A 23,181-nucleotide genomic window follows, 5' to 3' on the forward strand; every position below is an offset into this window, starting at 1 on the left:
CGTGTCATAATGGGGCGTTCAGCATGACTTTACGTTCTGAAAAAGATGAATCCACCTGGATTTCTGCCATATATCAGAGGGGGGGGGGTTTGAAGATTAAGTCTTGAACATGTCAAAACAAACATGACAGTTTTTGTTCAGGTGCAAATAAATCCCTTTTACAGTGGAAAAAAAAAGAGAAGAGATTACTTGTATATGTGTGAAGTTTTCCCGATATTTAATCCAGATTTGTCTTAGGTTTTTCGTGTGTTTTGAGCAGCACAAAGACAGGAACAGATATAAGGACATCAGGGTTTGTTTTTTTAACAGACTGAAGCGTTCTCCAGAGTGGACTTTTTAGACACATTTATTGGGCCGATAACATTACTCAAACACAGTGTATGACCATTGTAAACAACAGAAAAAAAAGGCATCAGCTCCCACCGAGAACCGCTCGAGAATTCAAAGTGTGCCAAGCTGTTTAAAATTCATAACTTTTGTATCTTTTTTTTTTTTCCACTTCAAATCTTCTTTATATATCTTTTTTTTTTTTTTTTTTTTTTGGATTTTATTCTGTAATTCGTCACTTTTTCTTTACATTGTCGTTTTTCTCCGGTATCGATAATAGTAGTAATATGTACAACACGAGGCCCCGGGACGCTCCGCGCCGGATTGCTCGTTTCCTGTAGCATGACTCAGTTTTGGGAAAAAAAAATAAAAAATAAAAAATGACTTAAGTAAGGCTGTGTCGTCTTTGTAGCTTCCTGCTGATTACATGCCCCGTACGGGTGACCGTGATGAAATGTTCGTGCGAGTCCCGTTGACTGCTTAGCGTTGACCGGTGGGTTTGTCGTTGGATGGTACCACTGATGGCAGCATCTTTTTTTTTTTATGTACAAAGGCTTTAATGTCCCGAGGTTGTCCTATTGGCTGGGAGGCTATCAAATCATTTAAATTTTCTTTTTTCTTTCTTTTTTTTTTAACTTTAAGAGTCTTCTATTTTGATTGCTCCTCCCAAAACAGAAAAAAAAAATCATCCGTATCAAAATGTTCATATAGATGTAGTCATACAGTTTAAGGAGGGGAGGAAGGATGTGTTAGCTTGAGGGCTATAACAGTTCTCAATGTATGAAAAGAAGAGTCTTTTCATTCGCAAGTTCTCTCGCTCAAGGAAAAAAAAGAAAAGTGATCAGTTTCTTTCTTTGTACAACGTCATGAAAGATTCTCAGATGAGATGAAGCCTTTAGACCGATTCCACATTCCGACGTCCCGCTCCACCTGCCTTGTTCCCGCTCTCCGTCTCCGACATTCGTTTCTTGTCCTCGCTCATCCGTAGGAAGGGCGGAGAGAGGGGAGGCGCCTACTTTAGCAACCACTCGTTCACTGCAAGAGAGGGGGAGAAAAAAAACAAACAAACAAAAAAAAGCAGCAAGAATAATGATTTGTATGTAGACAGAAAAAAAAAAAAATTGCTGTAAAAGTATGGCACCACGCTCCACAGCACAGCTGTTTTGCGGCGTTATTCGCCTCCCTCAACCTCCTCCTCCTCCTCCTCTGTGCGGCGGCCATATTTCATCTTTAGCCACGGCGCTCTGTTTCAGAGGGATGTTGCCCGAGTGAGTGGAGTGAATGTAAATGTGTGTGTGTGCGTGTGTGTGTGTGTGTTGACTGCTGGGCTGGAGGTGGAGTTAAGGAGGGGACTGTTATTTTTCAAGTGCCAGCCTTTGTGGAAATGCAACGGCGGTGTGAAAAGCACCGGGCTTATTAAAACGGGAACTGGCACGTTTGTTTAAGGGAGCGGGTTTTTGCAACATAATCAGATGCTTAAAATACATCTAAAATAACTCTTCACTAACTAACTACATTGTCAGTAAAGTGACGTCGACGTGCCCTTTTTGTCCCATCAGGTTTCTCTCTTGCTCACAATACAGATGTGAGTCAATAAACACGGGCCAACTCGGATGCTTTATTGAAATCAGTACCATGTGAAGTGTGCAGCGAATAGTAGTGTGTTAAAAAAATGGAACTGATGCTCGGAATCCCAAGAACAGTTTTTAATCTACTCCACATCACAACGTAAAGAGAAGTTTTGTCTTTATTGGTTGTCTAGGAGCGAAAGGAGAAAGGCATGTGAAAATGTTCAAAGAGCCTGTATTGCATTAATATTTTTCTGTAGAAAAATCAACATATAGTGTATGAAGTGAAAAATGCTTTAAGTAGTAAGGTACTTGTGAATCGCTTAGATATTTTATGGTATTCCCACTAGCACTAAGAGCTGATTCATATCTTTGTCGCACCAACTTCCTCATCCCACGTGCTTTCTGTTGGTTTATTCATTTACAATCTTGCTGGCCTCCAACCAGGCTCTTGCACCCTTACTGGCATGTTTAAAGTTCTGAACTTGTTCATGAGTGTTTCCACTTCAGCATAAGGCAACTTGACCTTTTCAGGTAATCTGGTGTAAACAGAGAAGAAGCCATCGCGCCATACCTGCGCCACCACATGCATGCTTTATTCAACGTGAGGCGTTGCACGGGCTTCTTCCTGACATTTAGGTGCGTTTGAATTGTTACAGTGCCCACAGGTAACAGCGGAGCTGCTTTGATCACCTTTGTGTGTGGATCATTGGCTTAGTCTTTGCCATTTTGGCTCATCTTTGATCCGTTCAAGCGATAGTTTTTCCGATTCTTTCATCGTCTTTATGATTTTGTTTTACATTTCGAACAGATTTAGCCAAGCGGCTGTGTTTCAGCTTGTTTTCCCCGCTAACATTCTGATCAAAGCACATGGGTCTTTTGAACCGTGTCTGGAACGTGTCCACTTTATTTTCCCGGTGAGGCGTACGTAAAAAGGATGGGAGGAACGGAAGAAGGAAGGAAACAATAGAGTTAAGACAGAAAGAATAGAGGTAGGATGCATGGATTGCAAAGACGGAAGGAATGGAGGGCATGAGGATAGAAAGAGTAAGAGCACAAAGAAAAGAAAATAAGGACATAAAGGAGTGAGGGATAAAAGAGAAATCACAGAAAGAGAGGAAAAAACAAACAATTTCTTTCCCCTGATATTCCTATTTTCTTTTTTATTCTGTCCAGAAAAACAATTAAATCAAATTTCAAACTTTTCCAGATGTAGCAGAAACCCTTTGTCTTGTCAGTAGCAGTCCAGAAACATTCTGATCTCCCATTTACTACCTTAGTGCCGTTGTTCATTCCTCAGACCGAGGTGTGGGTCTCGTTGTTCCCTGCCTTTTATTTTCCTCAACTTACCAAAACCTGTTCATGTATTCAAGCTAAAACTAAAGACTTCAGTTCTCAATTTTAGCCTGAAAATGCTCCACTTGCAAAAACAGTTAGCTTAGTAATGCATTAGCTGCGTTTCCTGTACGGCATCGTCCTAGGCGCACGCTTTCTCCCTCACAAACTGTTGCTCAGAAGGAGAGTTTTTTTTTTTTTTCTTTGGAGTGAACAGTGCAGAACAGAGGAAGAATGAGGGAACGAGATACAGAGAAAAATGGTCACGCTTTGGGTGAGCCACGGTACAGTAAACCCCACAATGAGCAGAAGGCGCCGAGGCTACAGCTCACCTTAAACACATTTTACGCTCCAGGAGTGACAATTCAGCAACTTCATATTTGGCCAGAAACAGTGAAGAGGAGATTGGAAGCTGAACTACAGAGTCCAGAGTCATAAGGAGCAGTGATGAGACCGTCTTAAGCCACAACTGAGTCATAACCAAACGTTCTGATAAAAAAAAAAAAAAAAATCATTGAGATATTTACTAAATCAGCCAAAGAGAAACTCTACTCAAAATAGAAGACCACAAAAGCAATTTATGAAGTAAGTTTAACATTTCAAAATTAATTCCAGGACAAAGACCTTCATTTTTGGTCCTCAAGTCTAATGAAACAAAAATCTAAGTGTTTGGTCTTGATCACCATAGTTACGTTTGGAAGAATAAGCAGAAGCTACACACCTTGGAACGACATCCCAACACTTAAATATGAAGTATGTAGTAACAATATAGAAGGCATCACGAGGAAAAAACATCATATTCATTTATCAAGACCTGAGCTTGGAGACGCTTTGGGCAAAACGTGGTCTTCCATATAGGAAACAGCATTGAGCATGTAGCCAATTAAGCTGCAAAGTGGCTTTTTAAGGACATCAAAGTCAACATTTTAGAGTAGTTACATTAAGGTCCCAATGTCAGTCTCATGAAATAAAAGGTCAGCGGTGGTGAGAAGGTGTTTGGAAGCAAAGGGCCCTACAAACGAGAGTCGTTCACGTCAACTCTGTCAGGAGGAATGGGGCAATAAGTAACCTGTCTAAACTAGTCGACATGTCCTAATAAAGCAACTATTCTCAGGAGAAAGTGGCAGCAAAAGCCAGTAAAAGTGGCGTTTGTACCCCGGTACTGAAGCTTCTGAGCCCTGTTGTTAGGGCAGTCCTTGCCCTGCATGCTGAAGTTGATGTTGGTGCGGATGCAGCGGTTGTTCAGCGGCTGCACGGGGCGAACGTTGTCGCTCATGCTCAGAAAGATCTGAGACGGCTGGTTCTGGCTCAGCAGCCGCAAGGAGTGCATCTAGGTGGAAAGACAGAGGAAGGCACAGAGACGGAGTGAGAGGCTTACGGAAGCGTTACCGAACTCTTTGCGGCATTACTTTCCGGGGAAGAGGCGAGAATTGGATGCATCGTTTAGTAAGGTGAGATTTTCCTGTAGCCTGGAACGGCGGCTGTGGCTCACCTGCATGCGTGTGAGGTACACCGGCTTGTTCATCAGGATCCATGTGGCCGTTTCAAAGCATGGAGGGATAGTCATCGATCCTTCGTAGGTGATAAAACTATTCGTTTCTGGGTAGATCTCTTCTATGTTGAGGCCGGTCAGAAGATATGCATCATCTGCAGAGGAGGAGATAGAGGAAAAAGATAAAAAGACAAAAAAAACAACAACAACCATGTCTTAACGGAACCCACTGTGCTCCGGTTGTGTGTTTGAACTTTAAATTTGTAGGTTACACAAATACAATTTGCCTGAGTGTTTTTTTTTTTAAAACAATGACTCACCAGTAGAAATACGTTCCATATTCACAAACTATTTCCCTCTTTTTGTCTCACACAGCTCATCTTTTGATCAAATAGCATTAATATAATCTTAATTTGTGTTGACTGATTTTAACCGCTCGATGCAATATTTAAATCCCTTTCTTTCTTTTTTTTTCTCCGCCACATTTTAGAACCTGGAGGAAAATCAACAGCACAGTCACGCGGACGTTATTGTTTCTGTGCACAAAAGCGTTTAAAACGGAGTCGCTGATGACAGAATGAGACTGAAGCCTGCTTACACGTCCCAGAAAACGCCTCCAGCAGCAAGTTTTAGTAAGATGAAATAGTTTGATAAATCATCTTGTGCTTTTTTTTTAATGACAATTTATCATGTCACATTCACATGACTGCCATTGCTTATTTGGTCGCTTTCCTTACTGGGTCAACTTAAGCGTATCGTTTGTTTGTTGGGTTAGAAAATTCTGGTCAGGATTGCTTAGCCATGTTGGCTGAACATACACAGCACACCTCCAGACTCAGATAAAATAAATCAGAATTAGGTTGGAGCCCCCCTCCACCCCCCCCCCATCCACAAAAATGTGAAAATAAGTACGTGGCCTCCGTGTTTTTGCACGCTTTCAAACGCCGAGACTCGCCATGTGAAAACAACCCCAGCCGCACATCTCTTGGCTCGTAATAATGTAGCGTTGTGAAATATTTATGACCCTGGACACTGACATGTTGACAAGCGTTGCAGTTGGTTTGAACCCTTCACAACATGCGCTGCAGTTTGACTCTTTCATCACACCCCAGTCTTGTCACCGAGACCTGAGCGGGGGTATTCTGCAGGGGGTTCGGTGGGTACACGCTCCTCGCTGCTCGTCGCGCCTTCAGCTTGTGTTTCAGAGCTAATTTCTCCTCGCCTCGCCTTTTGCGTGGCGTCTGCAGTCGGGTGAGTGGCAGGCTGTTGGTGTTGCACTTCAAAAAGCCGTTTTATCTGAACCGTCTTCACTGTCACAATGCTAATTGGACAGACCATCTCTTGCTCCGTGTTCACACTCCACTAGATTGCTCCCAGTAACTCGTCGTAGTCTGAAGCCTCGGATGACACAATGGACAGCCTGCCGTGATGGGGTCACCGTGGTGGACTGCTGGAAACTTGAGCACTAATTAAACGGCATTAAGGTTTAGTTTGAGATTCTGCCGGTGGGACGGAATTACAATACAAAAAACAAACATTTCAGACAAAAATGTTCAAATGTTTGACTGGTCTAAGTGCTTTTATTTGCGACAACTGATGGAAACGTAATATCACAAAGGTAACTAGAACGATTACATAAACCAGTTTTTAAATGATGGAGTTATTTATCAGGTGATAAAAGCTATTTCAACTAGCTTGGCTCAATGCAAAGATATAACCTTTGCATTGAGCCATCATCATTTCTTTAAAGGGGCAGTATTATGTATTTTCTTGGCATATACTGTTTCATAGCGCGATCATGGCCTCAGAAAACCGCTCCACGAAATCTGCTCTCTGATTGAAAAAAAAAAAAAACTGGTGTTCTAACTATCTGTGCTTCCCGACGATTCGTCCTACCTAGATATTCAGACCAATCACACAATAGTTTTGCATGGAGAAACGTTTGCCAACAGCGTTGTGACTGCAAGGGGCTGACGACATGAGGCCGACAGGAAAATGACGCGGTTTTTCGTCACGCAGCTACGACAGCGAGAAATGATTTCGGCAGTTCGGCTTCAACTAAATCTAAACCCATCAGACCGCAAGCAACCTCTGGCTGCCTGTTTCCCAAATGGCCTTCATGTCTGAGCGCGTCTTAAGAATATTTATGCATTAAATACCAACACAAGGAGTACAACCTGCAAAATTGAATTTGCCAATGCTTTCAAATCTACCAAAAGAAAAAAAAAAGCACTTGTTTGTGGTTTACTTTCACTTTTTGTAACATTTCACAAAATCTTTAAGTCTTATTCTAGTTCTAATAGGATTCTCAACATTACTGCAGGAGTTCAGTCACTTCCTAAAATAATGACCTAGGTCTTTTTTTGGCCAAGAGATTTTTTTTTTTGCAAACAATGACTTAGGCCATTATTCTAGGAAGGTAACAGTATTTGGTGAACGACATTTTGTGAAATCCAGGCAGGCAATGTTTTTTTTTTGGGCAATACATCTTAATTCTGTTCTCTTAATCATGCATGGTGTGAATGCATCATTTTGTTTTCACCAGTGCACATATGTGCATTATGATGCTTTGGGATGGGAGAAACATTGGCTGCAGGTCTCAGAAGCATGAGTGGGTGGTGGTGTGTTGTGTGTGTGTGTGTGTGTGTGTGCGTGTGTGTGTGTGAGTCAGCGTGTGTGAGGCGCTGTATCAGACTGAGTTTTTGGACAGCTGTCAGAATCCTCTGCAGCTCCTGTCGTTTGGACAGAAAAAATTTTCCTCTCGCAGCACAACACCCTCCAGCTGCACCCAAATCCCTCTGGGACTCCTCCAAACCACCAGGGGTCAGCACGTGTAATCTGCCACTCACCTCCAACCCATTAATCCAATTATTTGTCTTTTCTTTTAAGTTGGCCTCAGGCAGTCTCTGCAGTGGGATGGAGTGAGAGATCTCTGGAGAACAGCCGTTGACTTCTGCCGCAGCCAAAAGCCCCCTCCAGCTATCAGGAGTATTTTTTTTTTTCCTCCCCCGGCAGGTATCTCAACGTCTAAATCTTCCATCAAAATAATGGTTCTTCCAAAAGATCCTGAACAGCAATGCACTGACTGTCCAATCACACCAGGAGCGAAAGTTACATTTTTCTCAAACTTGGCGACTCTCAAAGCGAGTGCCTGAACATACCGACGTCTTGCAGTAAAAGCAACCGAGACAAATTGGCACCAGATTATTTACATGCCGCATCTGTGGAGTGTCGCACGTTATAATCGGCTCGGTTCAATATACTTTATTTATCCCGCAGGGGAAATAAATGCTGACGTAACTCGCTGTGGATGGTGATGCTTCGGACAGGAAGTATCCCCGGTCCTGCAACGAAGCCTCTTGACTGTTATGACATGCAATAAGTAGAAATGTCGCAATAAGCAATAAATCAGTTTATCACGTGATTAATTAAACAAATTCAATATTGCATGATTTATCGTTTTTCTTCTTTCCCTCCGTCTACCAAAATCTGGATGACAAAAGTTTTCAGGCTGGTGTTTTGGTCTTAGCTAATTTTGTTATCGACGACTTTATAATTAATTCTATTTACTGTTTCTATTATTTTTTTATTTTGGATATTTAAAATGTCCTTCAGTTCCTGCGTTAAATGTTTCTTAAAATCTGAAGCTGGTGGATCTGTGAGGCTGTGTTTTTGCGTTATTGTGCCATTACCCTTATATTACTGGAAAATGGTCTCAAAAGAACAATATTATCGTTTATCGCAATAACCTCTGGGACAATTTATCGTCCAGCAACAATGTGTTATTGTGACAGGCCTGGCAATAAGCTCGATTTCCAGGCATCAGAGGAGTAGAAATCGACCATCTCGACATTCAGACAGAAGAATGGGTCGTACTGTAATACGAGACCATGTATCTGATAAGGTCCCCCAGGCGGGGGGGGGGGGCTTTAAAATGTCATCCCAACTGTAGCACCAAACGGCAACTCCGCCTCGAAGTGGAGGCCGAGTGAAGTCACAGTGAGGTCAGCAGAGGCGCAGAATGTGCAGAGAGTTCAGGAGGCTGTTTGCCAGGAGTTGGGATTTCTCTTAATGCTTCTGCACACCAAAAATTTTGGACAATTTAATGCTCCCAAAACTTGTTTGAAGACTTTTAGGACTGGTATCGTCTATAAAACATAGATGAACAAGTTTACTACACATGGAGTTTACCTAACTGAACAAATGTGGAATAGATTTGGAGCCAAGAGCTTAAGGTTCAACGTCAGTGTCTGACGTCAGAAAATCAGCTAGTGGTTAAAATTGCATAGAAGCAAAAATATTAACACTCCTAGAAAGACTTCCCACAAGATTTAAAGCTGCTACAGCAGCAAAGAGTTGGACTACACCTAATAAAAAATTTTGGATTGAAAATACAGCGTCACTCAAGCAAGTGCTTTGGGTAATATATTGTTTCTGTCTTCAAAGAGGAAAAGAAAATAAAGACATAATTGTGAGCTAAGATTCCTCTGACATTCATTCATTCATTCATTCATTCATTCATTCATTCCAATGTAGAAACGATGTTTAGCAGTTGAAGATGGAAGGGGGTAAAGTTCATTCAGAGTAATATTTTTAATTCATGGCTCTTAAACATTCACTTACGTCGAGTATTGCAGAGGTTAAGTGGCTCTTACATCCATGAATTTTTTTCTTCCTACGGAGCTCAAAATGTCAAACCTGAAACGCCGTTTAAAGGACGGCCGTAGCAGTGCAGGCGCTCTCTGTGGTGGGGTTTTCTGATAGCTGGGCGTTTCATGAGGGATCGGTAAGGCGTGCGTTCAGAGACCGGACGTTGTGGAGTTCTGCTTTGGGTTATTAAAGCGCAGGTCTGCCCCGGAGCAGAGCCGTCTCTGTACTGGACAGGCCAGACAATTTGTTACGGTTCTACAGAAAGAGACTCTGAAGCCTAATGAACTGATATGGATCTGAACCATGCATGAAAATATAGCTGCCATCTAGAGAGACTAATTAACTTAATATGCATATTTTTAGTAAGGTGCACAGAAGATAAAGGGAACATGTAAGCTCCACGCTGAAACACTCGACAAAAATGACAAAAAGAGATGGAATCTGTAAATGGGCAAATACTTTTTCATATTACTATAAATTGCCACATTGTTTTGGGTGGGGGGTTAATTATCTTAGCATACTTAGCAACAGTCATTTTTTTTTCATTTCAGTGAAGTGCTGCAGACTAAAAGGAACAAGGTGCTTTTTGTTCGCTCCTGCTGAGAATCAAAAACCAGCTGCCTTCAAAATGACGCAGCAGCAGCAGCTACTGTACGGCTTAGCGAAACATTTAAAGTTAGAATCTAATCGGTGGAGATGCTCCGTCATGTAGACGACTGCGCAGGCACTTACTTTTATATGTTATTCTTGTGATGGTGTCTCTGTTCAGCATGCGATTCAGGAAAGAGTTTGACGTCTCAGCGATCTGGATGAAAGAGAAGCGGGGAGAGAACATGGGAAGAAAAGGCCGAGGTTAACGTTGGTCAAATATTGAATCGAGCACATCTAAAATTAACCCGGACCCACTCAGTACTTAATCTACTCGGGACGGCGCTCTTAAGTATAGAGCCAATCTTCTTTTTTCAAATCTTATCTTTAATGGCCGTGAAATGCTGAAGCCCACTCATGTATTTTTCTCAGTCAGACGCCCTTACACAATTTTCTACTGCTGTTCTGTCTTTTTGGAGGAAAAACAAAAGCTCCCACTGGTTTCAAGAAAACAGGAAAAAAAAAGAAAAGAAAGATCTTATAGACACACACTGCTTTGGACCAAGAACACAATGCATCTTTGTGAATAGGAAATGCAACGCGTCTTTTTTTTTTTTTTTTCCTTCATCCTGGCATAATTCTATTATAGATCAAAACGAGTTTAATTTTATCAGAGATGAAAGTAAAAAAAAGAGGGTTGTTGAATGTGACTCGGCTTGATTTAATGTTTCCTTTTGAAGCAACAAAACACCCGTCCTCTACCTACAAAGGACGTTTTGCCCGCAACTTTCGGGAAAGACAACCAAAGACGCTTTATTCCTGCATTTGAAGCATTTGAAACAACAGGAATCTGGTAAGAAAACAGCAGCCAAACAATGCTCTTTGATTATATATTGCAACAACAGTCACCGAAATGCATAAATGTACCAGTGAGCCTCCAATAGGCTTGAACCCACAGTGATGGTCAATAACTTATTGTAATAGTCACACCAAATTGGTTCCAAGTCTATACTGCTTAGCACAAGTTCTTATTTACATCGTCAGTAATTGTGGCGCTAGAGCTGGTTTCACACAGGTAAAATATACCTTAATTCAACTAAACATTAAGAAAATAACATTTTATTAATGAATTAGCATAAGTACATAGTCATGGGAACATATTTCACTTAAAGGATGCTGGAACTGATTAGAGTTCAAGAATTATCGATAGTTATTAACCCCAAAAGTGTGAATAAAATAAAAAATGGTGGCTTTGACATGATTTATCAATGCAGCTTACGAACACTTTGACGTTGAAAACCATTTTGACTGGGTTGATTAAATAGATAAGCTCGGAATTATTTATACCTCTGGCGGATTTATGTTTTCCCACCTGTAATTTTCCATGTTTTCTTCTTCTTCTAACTTCTAAAGCATCATGGGATATATAGTCCATTCCATGAAAGGTCCACAAATTGTCGGTTTTGAACCGAACACAAACTATGAAACACTAACAAAATCTATGAAACAACAATTACAACTCAAATAGTTACATATATTAAAATACAATTTAGAAAAAGACACATATTTTACAGCATATTACGTTTTGAGAAATGCTCATCTCATTCTCTGTCAAAAACCAACTTCTTGGTTGAATTAAACTTGTTTTGAATATAACTCGTCAAGGATTATGAATATTTTTGGGCTCAACTATAAGTAAAAATCCAAGGTTTAGAAAGACTGTGAACAAAAATGCTACTCTTTAAAATGTCCTCACTTTAAATTGACTTTAGCTGTAGCATCCAAGAACAACAAATTCACATTTTTTTCAAAAATAACAACGGTAAGCGAGTTATCGACTTTCAGTATTGACAAATTGGTTTAAAAACCTCTCAACAGAACTTCCAGAAGATTATCAATGATTGCCTTTGTATCGACGGGTTGCGGGTGAAGCTCCAACTCTGCATTGAGCGTACAAACATATAAGCAGTAGAAAACTTGCTCGATACCTAGCTAATAGATAAAGAACGCTCCACTTTTAAATACTGCCCTCGGCATCTGCATCAGAAATCAGAGTGTTGAACACAGACTGCTGCTTTTTCAGCGCACATCCATCCAGCTTAGACGGTTTCTCTCCTTCCTCAACCAAGTTAAACATTTCAAATTAAATCTGTAAGTCTTACATAATGCACAGGGTGTGGAAATAACCAAAATCCCTGTAAAAGGCCAGGGAACATAAAATCCTATTTAGTGAGTAGTCCTGCGTACTGGATGGCCCTCATTTACGTGGAGGTGCATGCATATGACCATCATGGGATTGTGCTTCCTGCCCTCCTCCAGGCTATGTGCTTCCTTCTTTCTTCCTTTGCCCCCCCCATCCCCCCCGTCTCCATCAGCTCTGTGGACTTAGCAGCTCTAACGGCCGAGGTGTCTTTCGGCGGAGTGATTAAAAAGAGATGTGCCCGTCATCCACCTCTTTTCCTCGCACTATAATTACTCAGTCGCTGCCCTTTCCCATCTTCAGGCGGGCATTATGGCTTAACAGCCCCTCATGCTGCTCTGTGGATTTTCCTGCTCTCCCCCTCCCCCCGCACCCCAACCCATCTCCCTCATTTTTTATCTTTTTTTTTTCTAGGAGCTACCCGAGGGGATCCTTTCATTCCTCAGCAGGAAATGTCTTCACTATAGGTCTGAGTATTAGTGCAGACTGTAAAACATACGACCGAACGTCGCTCTGGCTTAAGACGATCTGTGATGGATTAGGATGGTTTGCATGGTTCGTAATGGAAACAAAAACACTTGGACAGATTGTTCACGGCGCCTTGGAGATTTTTTTCATGTCAAATTACATTTGTCATCTGTTGAGCAGGACGTCGTGCGATGGAGGCAGGGGTTTGCAACCTGCGGCTCCGGAGCCGCAAGTGGCACCTTGGACCTTCCACAGTGGCTCTTGAAGACTTTGGCTGCAAATTTATTATTTATTTATTTATTTATTTATTTTGAATTTATAAATAACACACATAAACAAGGAATACAAGAGATGCATTTTTTTTACCACAATAATCTCAACATGTTTGAAAAGGAGAAGGAATAAGTAAAAAAAACAACAACTTATGAACTCCTACCCCATAAACTAATGCTCTGTTTTAAGATCAAAAAGGAAAATCTTGACTTTGGCTAATTAATTTTCCAAATGATAAATAACCAATAAATAAATGCAAGTTTCAGCAAATAGATGTAAAGATTTGCATTTATTTTTCTTGTCATTAGTTTGGCATATATGAGCTTTTATCTACCTTTTTTTTTTGTAGATTTATATTTTTCTACAAATGTCAACATCCGACATCCCATTGAAGACAATGTATCCAGCCTCTTTTTTTCACAACTTTTTTTGCTACTTTAAAGTAATCTAAAAGAACAACAGAAATAATTTGATGATTCTTGAAAAAAATGACATGCATCTTTTTTTCCCCCCCAAGCGGTCATGTCACGCTTGCGACTCTAAGGAACTTATTTAGTGGGACGGAGGGTAAAAATGACAGATTGCTGAGCCCTGTGACAGAACCACCTTCTGTCAATGTGATTCTGAAATGGAAAGAAAACGGGACACAGAATTGCCCATTGTTCTTTTGTAAAACAGCTGAAGCTCGGTCAGATTGGACAGAGAGAACATTAACTGAAGTCTTGCAACAGGTTTTCAATTTACTAAGATTTCTTTCAACTGGCCACCGTAACATACAGACATGTTTTAATCTAATCCATTCTTTGCAGCCCTTTCCTGCTGGAAGGCAAACTTCTCAGTTCTTTTTTTTTTCCATATTCCCCTTCTGGGGTTGATTTTGTTTTAGCTCCATGCATTTCCCCCAACAACTCTGACCAACTTCACTGTCCTACAGCGTCAGTCGAACCCTAATCTTTATCTGAGTGATGGGGACTTAAAACAAATGCGTGCCTCCATTTGAAAACCAGGTATCATTATGCTCCCGTGTCAAGATCACACCAATTTATATTGGTCTGTTTCATAAAATAAAAAAAATAAAAAATTGTAGTTGTTACACAACAAAATACGAAAGCCTCTCAGCAGCATGAATACTTCTGCAAAAAGGACTGTTCTGGTTTCCTGCTTCGCATTGTGAGGCAATCCTCAGTCATCCTAAGTGGTGCCTCAAAACTGAAAAAGAATAGGCGTCCGTCCTGGCACGCTGACTCACAGGGATGAAACCGAAAATGTGAAAATGCCAAAAAAAAAGAAAAAAAGAAAAAGAAACGGAATGATTCATTGGAAAAGTGAGAAAAACGATCCTCCATTTGTCTAATTACCACCTAACTACTGTGTGAAGGAAGTAAGTGGGTGACACATGCTTTAAGACGGTGGGAGTGAAGCAACACTTTGGGGCGAAAAAAGAAAAAAAAAGAAGAGTATCAGATTTTTAGCAGTGGGTGTCAGGTTGGGGGGGGGCAGCATATGACATAACTGTTTTTTTTTTTTCGTGTGGGACAAGACTGCGTTTTATTCAATGCCCGTTTTCGGAAGGATTGTTTTTTTGTTTTTTTTTGCTGCATGGAAGTATCTGGTGCGTGCGCGCCGCTTTAATAAACCACGACGCGTTTAGCGTCATGTGGCTCTGATTTCATCCATTACTGTTAATTTCGGTCGGATGTGAATATTTTAAACAGAGAGGCAATTAGTGCTGCCTTAGAAGAAGAAGAAGAAGAAGAAGCATGCCAGAGGCGAGAATCCACTCAGTCAATTTTCCAAATGTGTTGTTGTAGCAAAGAACAAAACCATTCGATGTTCCTCTGTGTTTGAGAAGTTCTGATCTGAAACTAATCCCGAGCTCAGATGGGGGGAGGAAAGGTGCGCTGGGACTCTTCTGGGTTACGATATCCATCCGTCTTCTATGCAAGTTTAATTCTGCTTCACGGGTCACGAGGAGGCCGGTGGCCGTCTCAGGTGGTCCGCAGCCAAGAGGTGGGGCCTGCCCCAGGACGGGTCACCGGTGCATTACGGGGCCGACGCAGAGAGAAACACAGCCGCTCAGAACAACAATAACGCCTCGGGGCGTTTTGGAAACGCCAACGTGGAAGACGAGCCGAGTTTTCAGAGAAGCCCCACGGACTCACAAGGCGAACATTTTTAAACTTTACATAAAAACGCCCAGAGTCTTTCGTGCTGCACGTATTCTTTGCTCCTAAACGTCTCAGAGAAAAGCTTAGCGTCGCTTCCTGTCTGTTAGGAGAACTAAACTGTTTTCCTATTAGATGTGGAATGGGTATTTACAGCGGTACACCGGTGGCTCATCTAGATTATTTAACGCGGATGTGTTTTTTTTTTTTTTTTTTCTCTTAAAAGAACAAGCACGGCTGAACTCTGGGGACAGACATTTAAATTTAAACATTCAATTTGCATTGTTGGATTTTTGGTCCTTTGTTGAGTGAGAGCCCCCTAATGCTTCCTGCATCATGTTTATGCAGAGCCGTGCTTCCACATGGGCTTATTTAAATGTCAGCAGATATTCTAAACATACAGACGGCAGCGGCACTCCGGTTTTAATGAGGGATAGAAGAAGCAGCAGCACATTTATGCTACAGCTACTTTGTCCTTTCTGACTGATGGCCCTGCACACCTTTAGTCCACAGCTGCTGGAGCTCTGAGTTAAGCAGATGTGACACTACTTTATTTTCCAACAATGCAATGCATCAATCCACAAATGTAGAGAGATTGTAGTTTTTAATTTTTAAGAAAAAAAAGAAAAAAAAAAAAGCTCACATTTAGCTTGTGTTTTTACTTGGTCATTTTTTTTTATACATATGATAAATAAAACAAAGCAAAGTAAGACATAGTGTAGGTGTTTTGTTGAACTTTGCACCTCCTCTTATCAATGGTCAATTAAACCTTATTTTGACTTTGTACTTTATTGCTGCTGAATGCTGTGAGGATTCCAGAACTATGGCATGAATTAAGTAAGAAATCATAAAATCCTGATGAATGACTCTGGCTGTATGACCCTTCTGCGTTTGCATAGCACCTTTATTGTATGAACATAGAATGGAAAACAAGCACTAAACACATTCATGTCTTTTTATATCTTCTAGGAAATGCATTGCTATTGGTGCCGTTGGCATTAAAATCCACACCAGATGTTGGCAACAACCTAAGCAACACATGAAAAACAAATGTAATGACTTGGGGGTGGGGGGCGGAAATAACTGAACACGTGAAGAAAAGAAAAAAGCAAAAAGCCATGGGAATTTGAGAAACCAGCTGCAATCTGTGAGTGTTGGGACGGATATTATGCTCCCTGTATGTGTAGATAAGTATCAGCTTCTTAATGTCATTTAAAGACATTAACTCTTGTTGGCAAGTCTAAAACCTGTTGATAGCATTGGCTACAGATGAAAGGTTCCAGTGAGCACCAATGTGGTTACAACTGGGGACAAGAAGGACCGTCGTTTTACCATAAACCGGCCACAACTGAGTGCTTCTTGAAAGCTCGCTGCACAAGACTACACTTGTCAAAGCCATTTTTCAGGTTTTACTGTGAAAATGTGGGTAAATAATCAGATGAGACCATAATGCAACGAAAGCCAATAGTCTTTCTAGAATTATATCTTGTAAGAAAAGTATGTTTTCATTGAAATTATTTAATTTAGGAAAGGCTCCCCCCCCCGTTACAATAACACAACCAATAAAATGTTCATGCTCTTTCCCAGCAACCGAGCGGTGCAGCAACTTTTCCAGCATTTTTTCCAGAGGCCATCACACCTGCAGCACCCCCTCGCTCTGGTGATGAAGGAGCCGAGTCAAGGAGGTGCCGACCGAGGTCACCGTTCCCTCCGTCCTCTCAGGACTCGGTGATGGGCCCATTGACATTGGGGAGCTCATTAGCTGCCGGGAGCTGAACTTTCAGCTTCAGTGTGCAGAGCGGCAAAAGGGCATCGGCTGCCTCTTTGATCTCCCGGCCCTTCAATCGAGATGGAGACTTCTCAGAAACAACAAAGGGACAACCGAGCGCTGCCATCAGCCTAATAGCGCTGCTCAGCACCGACACAGATCCAGAGAGCATGCCGCTTCGCTCGGCGGGGTAATTAGAGTGATAATTGTTGGCGAGTCGCGAGTTCTTGATTCAGATGAGTCGAGGATTTAGGAGGGAGACGGGCAGCAGTAAATGTGATGTTTTTCATATCATGATGCGTTAAACTGAGTTTGTGGAAATATTGCAAATAAATTATCTTTAATACGGTCATAACTGGACAGATTTCAGATTAAACCACTAGATTATAAAGTCTTTCTCAGTCAATGAACATTTGTCGAGTAACACGGTGGACAATTCACCAATCTCTTGAAAGTTCAGGTTGAACTTAAGCTGACATTCACGTGTGACTCTTTTCCTACCTCTAAATCTCCTGCAGTACTGAACTGCGTGCTTAAAATAAGTACTTTTGTTTCTACCACTGAAAGCAGAGACGGATACAGAAATACTGCTTCTGGTCTTTCTGTTTGCTTTAATATCGTAGATCATTTGGATCAGCGTCCGCATGGAACTGTGGTCACAGTCGCTACTTACGGCTCAATCTGTAAACATTTCTTGTGTCTCTATTTGTTAACGCAGTCGGCCGTTTTTAGCGTCACAAGCTGTAGCAAGTTCTGCCTGAATCTGTGTGTGTGTGTGTGTGTGTGCGTGCATGTGTGTGTGTCGTTCCTGCTTGTAGAAACGCAGACTGGCGTACGCTGTAATTTCTGGATTGCAAGCCGCTTCCTTTTTCACACACTTTGAACTCTGCGATGTGGCTAATGTACGGCGCTTTAGCAACAGGGTTTGACAGGCTGGGCTCGTGATGAAGAGGACGGCACACCAACCCCGAGAGCAAATCAGAACGAAAGTGACACTGAGAGCGACAACAAAAGACGGACTGAGGAAGTGTGAGCGAGTCCGTTCGATCCGACACTGAAGACGACGACTTCAGTGGGTTTAGGAAGATGGAGATAGCGATCGATGACTTTTCCTTCTTTTTTCAAGAAACAATGATACAAACACTGTTTAAATAAAATATGAACCGTAAATTATTTTTCCAAAGTGAAAGAAAAAAAAAAAATCTCATGTTAAATGTGGAGACCTGTGGCCCATATTCAGCTCTGGAAAAAATGAAGAGCCCACTTCACTGAACCCCATTGAAAACCTCCTGGTTATTCCACCAAATATTGATTTCTGAACTCTTCCTGAGTTAAAACATCAGTATTTTTGTTTCTAAATGAACATTAACTTGTTTTCTTTGCAGTATTGAGGTCTGAAAGCACTGCATGTCTATTGTTAATTTGACCATTACTCATTTTCTGCAAATAAATACTAAATTTTTGCTTGGAATTTCAGAGACATGTCATCAGTAGTTCATAGACTAAAAGAACAATGTTAATTTTACTCAAACATAAACCTATAAAGTGTAAAATCAGATAAATTGATAATCTTAAGTGGTCTCTTAAAGCTGTACATACAATTATATTTTCTTTTCAAAGTCGGTGAGTGTGGCTTATATTCAGTTGTGCTCAAGAGTCTGGAGTTAGAACGAGTCGAGCTCCATCCATCCGTCTGTAGAGCATTAAATTCCCAACAAATATTAAAACTTCTTTTTGCATTGGGTAAATGAAATCTTCCTCTACTTCTCAGCAATTTGGTTTATAGCAAAGGGAATATCAAACGTATACTTTAATGAGCATTTTCTTGCATATGGTGTTGACCTGATTCTGAGCCGTCGTTCTGGCTGCAGTAAACAGATTAACCGCTGATTTCTTTTATTATTTGGCAAAGCAATTTCATTTATTGACACTAGTAAAGCTGAAAATGTTCTCAAGATATCCACACACAAAATAAGAATGTTTGTCCATGAGAAAATATGTCTGTCTTATAAAGACTGGTCCTTTAAGCCAGTTCTCTTTCTCTCTCTTTTTATTTTTCTTCTTTTGGACTGGATATTCCATTTTAAACCGTCTTGTCATGATTAAACAGCAGATAAAATCAGGTCACGGTTTCTTGTGCAGCTACCGCTTCCTCAAAATCCCTTAACTGTAGAAAACTTATGTCCGAATCAATTCTGCTAAATTTCTAAGAAGTAACTCTGTACAAAATGTCTTGGGAGCCTCGGCTGAGGTTCGCCGAGTCCAGACAAAGTTCATTTCCCTTTCAATGAATAAATCCTCGGTAGGCGGACATCATCAAAGGCTTATCTTTACCTTATCTGACTTACCTTCATGAATATGGACACTATGACCAGTCCATTGGGGCTTTTCGCCGCTTCCGTGTAATTCGTATACAGCTCATGATTGTAGTGAATCAGTTGAACCTGGAAAATACAGAGGACATTGACAGAGTTACTCAAGAAGAAAGTCATCGGCTTGAAACTTTTAGATTGCGAACCAAAAGATTATGAACTTCCTTCCGTGCGAACGGCACAGAGCAAATGGAAACCCTGGAACCAAACATTCGACACTCGCCTGCTATCAGAGCTCCGCAGTACACTTTTCACGATGATGAGTGAAGGAGGGGAAAAAAAATCAGGGAGGGATCAAATCCTCCTGGGATTTCTCAGATTGTAAATGGAAGGCGCTGATGTTCGGAACATTGTGATCCTCCGTTTCGAACGTGAACGGCACCAAAATCGAGGGACGGGAACGGGGGAGGGGGTAGAGCGCCGTCGACGCCTGATCCGAGGCCGGGCTCACCGAGTCGGGAGCGGGTGGGCCTAAATTTGCAGGACACGGTTAATGTTTCTCTGAAGCAGATGCTTCGCCGTCTCCCAGCTGTTCAATGTTCCGGCTTTTTTAATGATGAGGACGTGGGGCATGGGCGCTGCGGCTCAATTTCCACCTCGTAAATGTGGGAAAGCTCTGAGAAAGAAATCCGTGCTTTTAAAGTCTGTCCTAACAAAGAGGGCATTAATGAGCAGCTCTGAGCCAGTGAAAAGGAATCCATCTGGAATAGGCACGATTGATCATTAATGTGTGTTTCAGACAGGACTTTTATGCGCTTGTCAAACTTTTATTTGCAAAATGAGGGGGCAGAAATATAAATGAGATATAAATGAATTGAGCGTCCCTCCACTGACATAACTCGCCAACCTTGAGGCTGCTTACTGAACCTGTGCAAGTTCTGGACGTTGTACCTTTTTTGGGGGTCAAACTTATGTAGTAAGATATTTTTCGAACAAAGAAATCAAAGCAAGAATTTGTCAAAAATATTCTTTATTGTCACAGAAAGGGGACATTTTGGTGCAATAGGAGCAAAAAATTAGTCCAGAAAAACAGTTATGACTAAAATCTTAAAATGTAAGTTAATGAGAATTAAACAGAAGAAAAGGATGTGCAAAAAGGCACAAAAAGCCATAAAAACAGATACAATAGTTGTAGTTCGAAAGCATTCCGGTTGCAAATCAGTATGGTACGAGTGACATAATTGGTACAAACAAATAGACCTTTTCTTAAAAAACCCCCCATAAAAACAAGGATCTCGTTGTTGCAAAGCATGTCGCCGAGAACTGCAAGAAGCGGAAAAGGATGTAATTCAGCTTCAAAGCAAAGACGGGAAGGATTTGTGACAGAAAAGTCAAAAGAATCATAAAAGGTTTGTCCAAGAACAAAAGAGCACTAAGATTTTGAAACACCTGGCAAAGACAAAGACAATGTTGTTTTTACTCTTCAAGAAAATAAGAGTTAATGCTGAAGAGAGAGAAAAAAAAAAGAACATAGTCAGGGCAGATGAGGCAAAAGCTGAACGTTTTGGATGTCATTGCAGATTTGGTTAAAAGGGCTGGACACATCAACATAAAAGCACAATGTTAAAGAGGAAATTTACACACGAGTTACTCCAGACATCTGGTGTGAATTTTTTATGCCAACTGTCCCATTTAAAAAAAAAAAAAAAACTAAAAACTAACATGGGGTAAACATTATTATGTTCAACGTAATTAAATGGAAAACGTGGAGCCATTTCTTCCTGTTTTTACCGTTTGGTAAGAAGATGCGTCAACAAAAGAAAACCAAATTCGAAAAGGGAGCACAAGATTATATTTGGTAATTTTTCGAAATATAACCAACAAAAAAAAAAAAACAAAAAAAAATACATAATGAATGACTTTACATTACAGATCGATGAGTCATGTTTTCTTATGCACCCCAGTCTGTTTACTGCTATTTTAGTACAACAGGCAAAAACAAACAAAAAAACCCAAAAACAACCCCCAAAAAACAGAACAACACATGCTAAATGCAAAGGTTCTTTTTGGTTTTTTTGAACAAAAAATTACCCTAAATTAAAAATAGATAGAAAAAGAGCTTTCACAGAAAAAAAACCAGGAGGGAATATTTTACACCCAGATGTAATTTCTTGGACGTGCCGGCTCGCTCTCTGCTGCAAACACACTTGGAAACCCGATTCCGCTTTTAACTGCTGATTGGGAAAACTACTGGGCCCCTTTGGCTCTCGCGTGCGGCGGTTACCAGCGAATTTGTGGCTCGCTTTGGTGGCGAAAAGCTTCAGATCAGCAACTCTCAAAGTTCAGACTCCAATCTGGACCAAATCCCACGTTAATTCAAATCCTATGATCTCTGGAATACAGAGAATATTGACTAAAACCGGGTCAAGTGAGACTCATCTTTGGTTCAGACCATCGTCTGGGAGAAAGCTGAGTGCAGCCCAGCGTGCTGCTGGAACAACAGCCATTAGCAAAACAAGGCACTTAAAGTAAAGGGCTTCGTTTGAGAGGCAGGATAACAAAACTTGCTAGTTTAATTTTTTTTTCTTCCACGTTTGAGTATGTAGAGCAGCAAAGAAAAAACATTATTTTAAAGCTGAATCATCAATAAAGAGACATCCAAACAGCGATGGAGAGCTGGCCAGGCACTGTGCAAACATTTCTCCAAGCGCTAGATAGATCCAATAGAGAGGAAGAATCGATAATCAATAGAGGAGAGAAAGAGAGGAAATCGATAAAGAATTGAGAGAGGAGATATGAAGACAGACGAAAAGACCACTGCCTGTTGGAATCTGAGAATATTTTAAGCCCTAAACCAATGGCTGTATGTGTGGTTCAAAAACATAGAATACATATAAATAGAAAAGCGCTACTGTGCATTGAACTGTAAATAAAAACTGGATAAAGACAACTTCAATAAGATCTACTTAAGACATCATCTCTGAAGATGCTTTTATAAATCACAGACCATATCTAATATTCCTTTCCTACCTAGAATTCTCGGAAAAACCTTTTCCTATTCTGCCAGCATTTACTATGCAATCACCCGGTAATAACCCGCTTGAGGAGTTCAGAGCCCATCGTAGGATTGAAGAAGCTCTGGCAAAAGTCACTAATGACATTCTCATGGTCTCAGATAATGGACTGGGCTCTGCACTTGTCCTGTTAGATCTCAGTGCTGCATTTGATGCATCGGATCACCGTGTTCTCTTGGAAAGACTTGAATATGGATGTAGGAATGTAGAAAACAACACTTTATGTAGCATTTTCTTTTGATTGGAAGAGGTAAGCAAAATGTAACACGATGGATTTTCTCATTACTTATTCTGGACCTTCAACGTTGTTTTTTTTTTTTTAGGGGGGCTTTTGGCACAAACACAATTACTGTAAAAGATTAAAGTGTTCACTTCTTTGTTCAAGTTGTCTTATATATATATTGCTTTTGTCGAAAGGTGATATTAAATCTCTGGAAAGCTACAGGAGTTGAAAAGAAATGAGCTTTGTTATGCCTCATTGCCCGAATTTGCAAAACCTGATGTTTAACCCAAGAGCTCCTCCTTCATTGCCCCTTAGCCTGCAGTGGCATGATAGTCTAACAAATGATCGTTTCAAAACACAAAAAGGACGGTAATAATTTTCAGATCTCTCCTAAAAGGCTTCCAGCTTTTTGCTCTTCACCTCCATCATCGTCTCATCCTCCCTTATTGGCAAAGAGCTCGGCACATATTGTACAGGCGGATATAAATAAACAAATGCAAGAGGAGAGTAATTATGAAAAGCTCAACCGGGGGAGTGCAGAACGACAGAAAGTCTATAAACGCAATCAAGGCGAACATGGACGTGATTAGGGTCTGATTTGATTTGAGGTTTTAGTTTTATTTATTTATTTTTTAAGGTGAGGACGTCAGAAGCAGCCTAAAGGATCCATGCGCACTAACCTCGGTTACTAATTGCGCCAAAGTTTGCTGCTGGGCAATAAAAAGGCCAGCGTGGGCC

The 23,181-nt window shown here is 40.9% G+C and overlaps 1 protein-coding gene across 2 annotated transcripts in view; it reads right to left on the reverse strand.

Moving 5' to 3' along the window:
• Positions 1-328: 328 nt before the first annotated feature.
• Positions 329-23,181, reverse strand: part of LOC103152898 (carbonic anhydrase-related protein 10) — a 277,583-nt gene continuing 254,730 nt past the window's right edge. For both annotated transcript variants that reach the window (XM_007573556.2, XM_007573555.2), the window contains exons 5-9: positions 19,183-19,278; positions 10,105-10,177; positions 4,723-4,877; positions 4,386-4,560; positions 329-1,362 (exon numbers count right to left, since the gene is read on the reverse strand). In XM_007573556.2, the coding sequence (XP_007573618.1) occupies positions 1,340-1,362; positions 4,386-4,560; positions 4,723-4,877; positions 10,105-10,177; positions 19,183-19,278 (522 nt within the window). In that variant the 3' untranslated portion in view covers positions 329-1,339. The remainder of the gene's footprint in view (positions 1,363-4,385; positions 4,561-4,722; positions 4,878-10,104; positions 10,178-19,182; positions 19,279-23,181) is intronic.

The sequence above is a fragment of the Poecilia formosa genome, unplaced genomic scaffold (assembly GCF_000485575.1).
Source record: "Poecilia formosa unplaced genomic scaffold, Poecilia_formosa-5.1.2 Scaffold333, whole genome shotgun sequence".
Lineage (NCBI taxonomy): Eukaryota > Metazoa > Chordata > Actinopteri > Cyprinodontiformes > Poeciliidae > Poecilia > Poecilia formosa.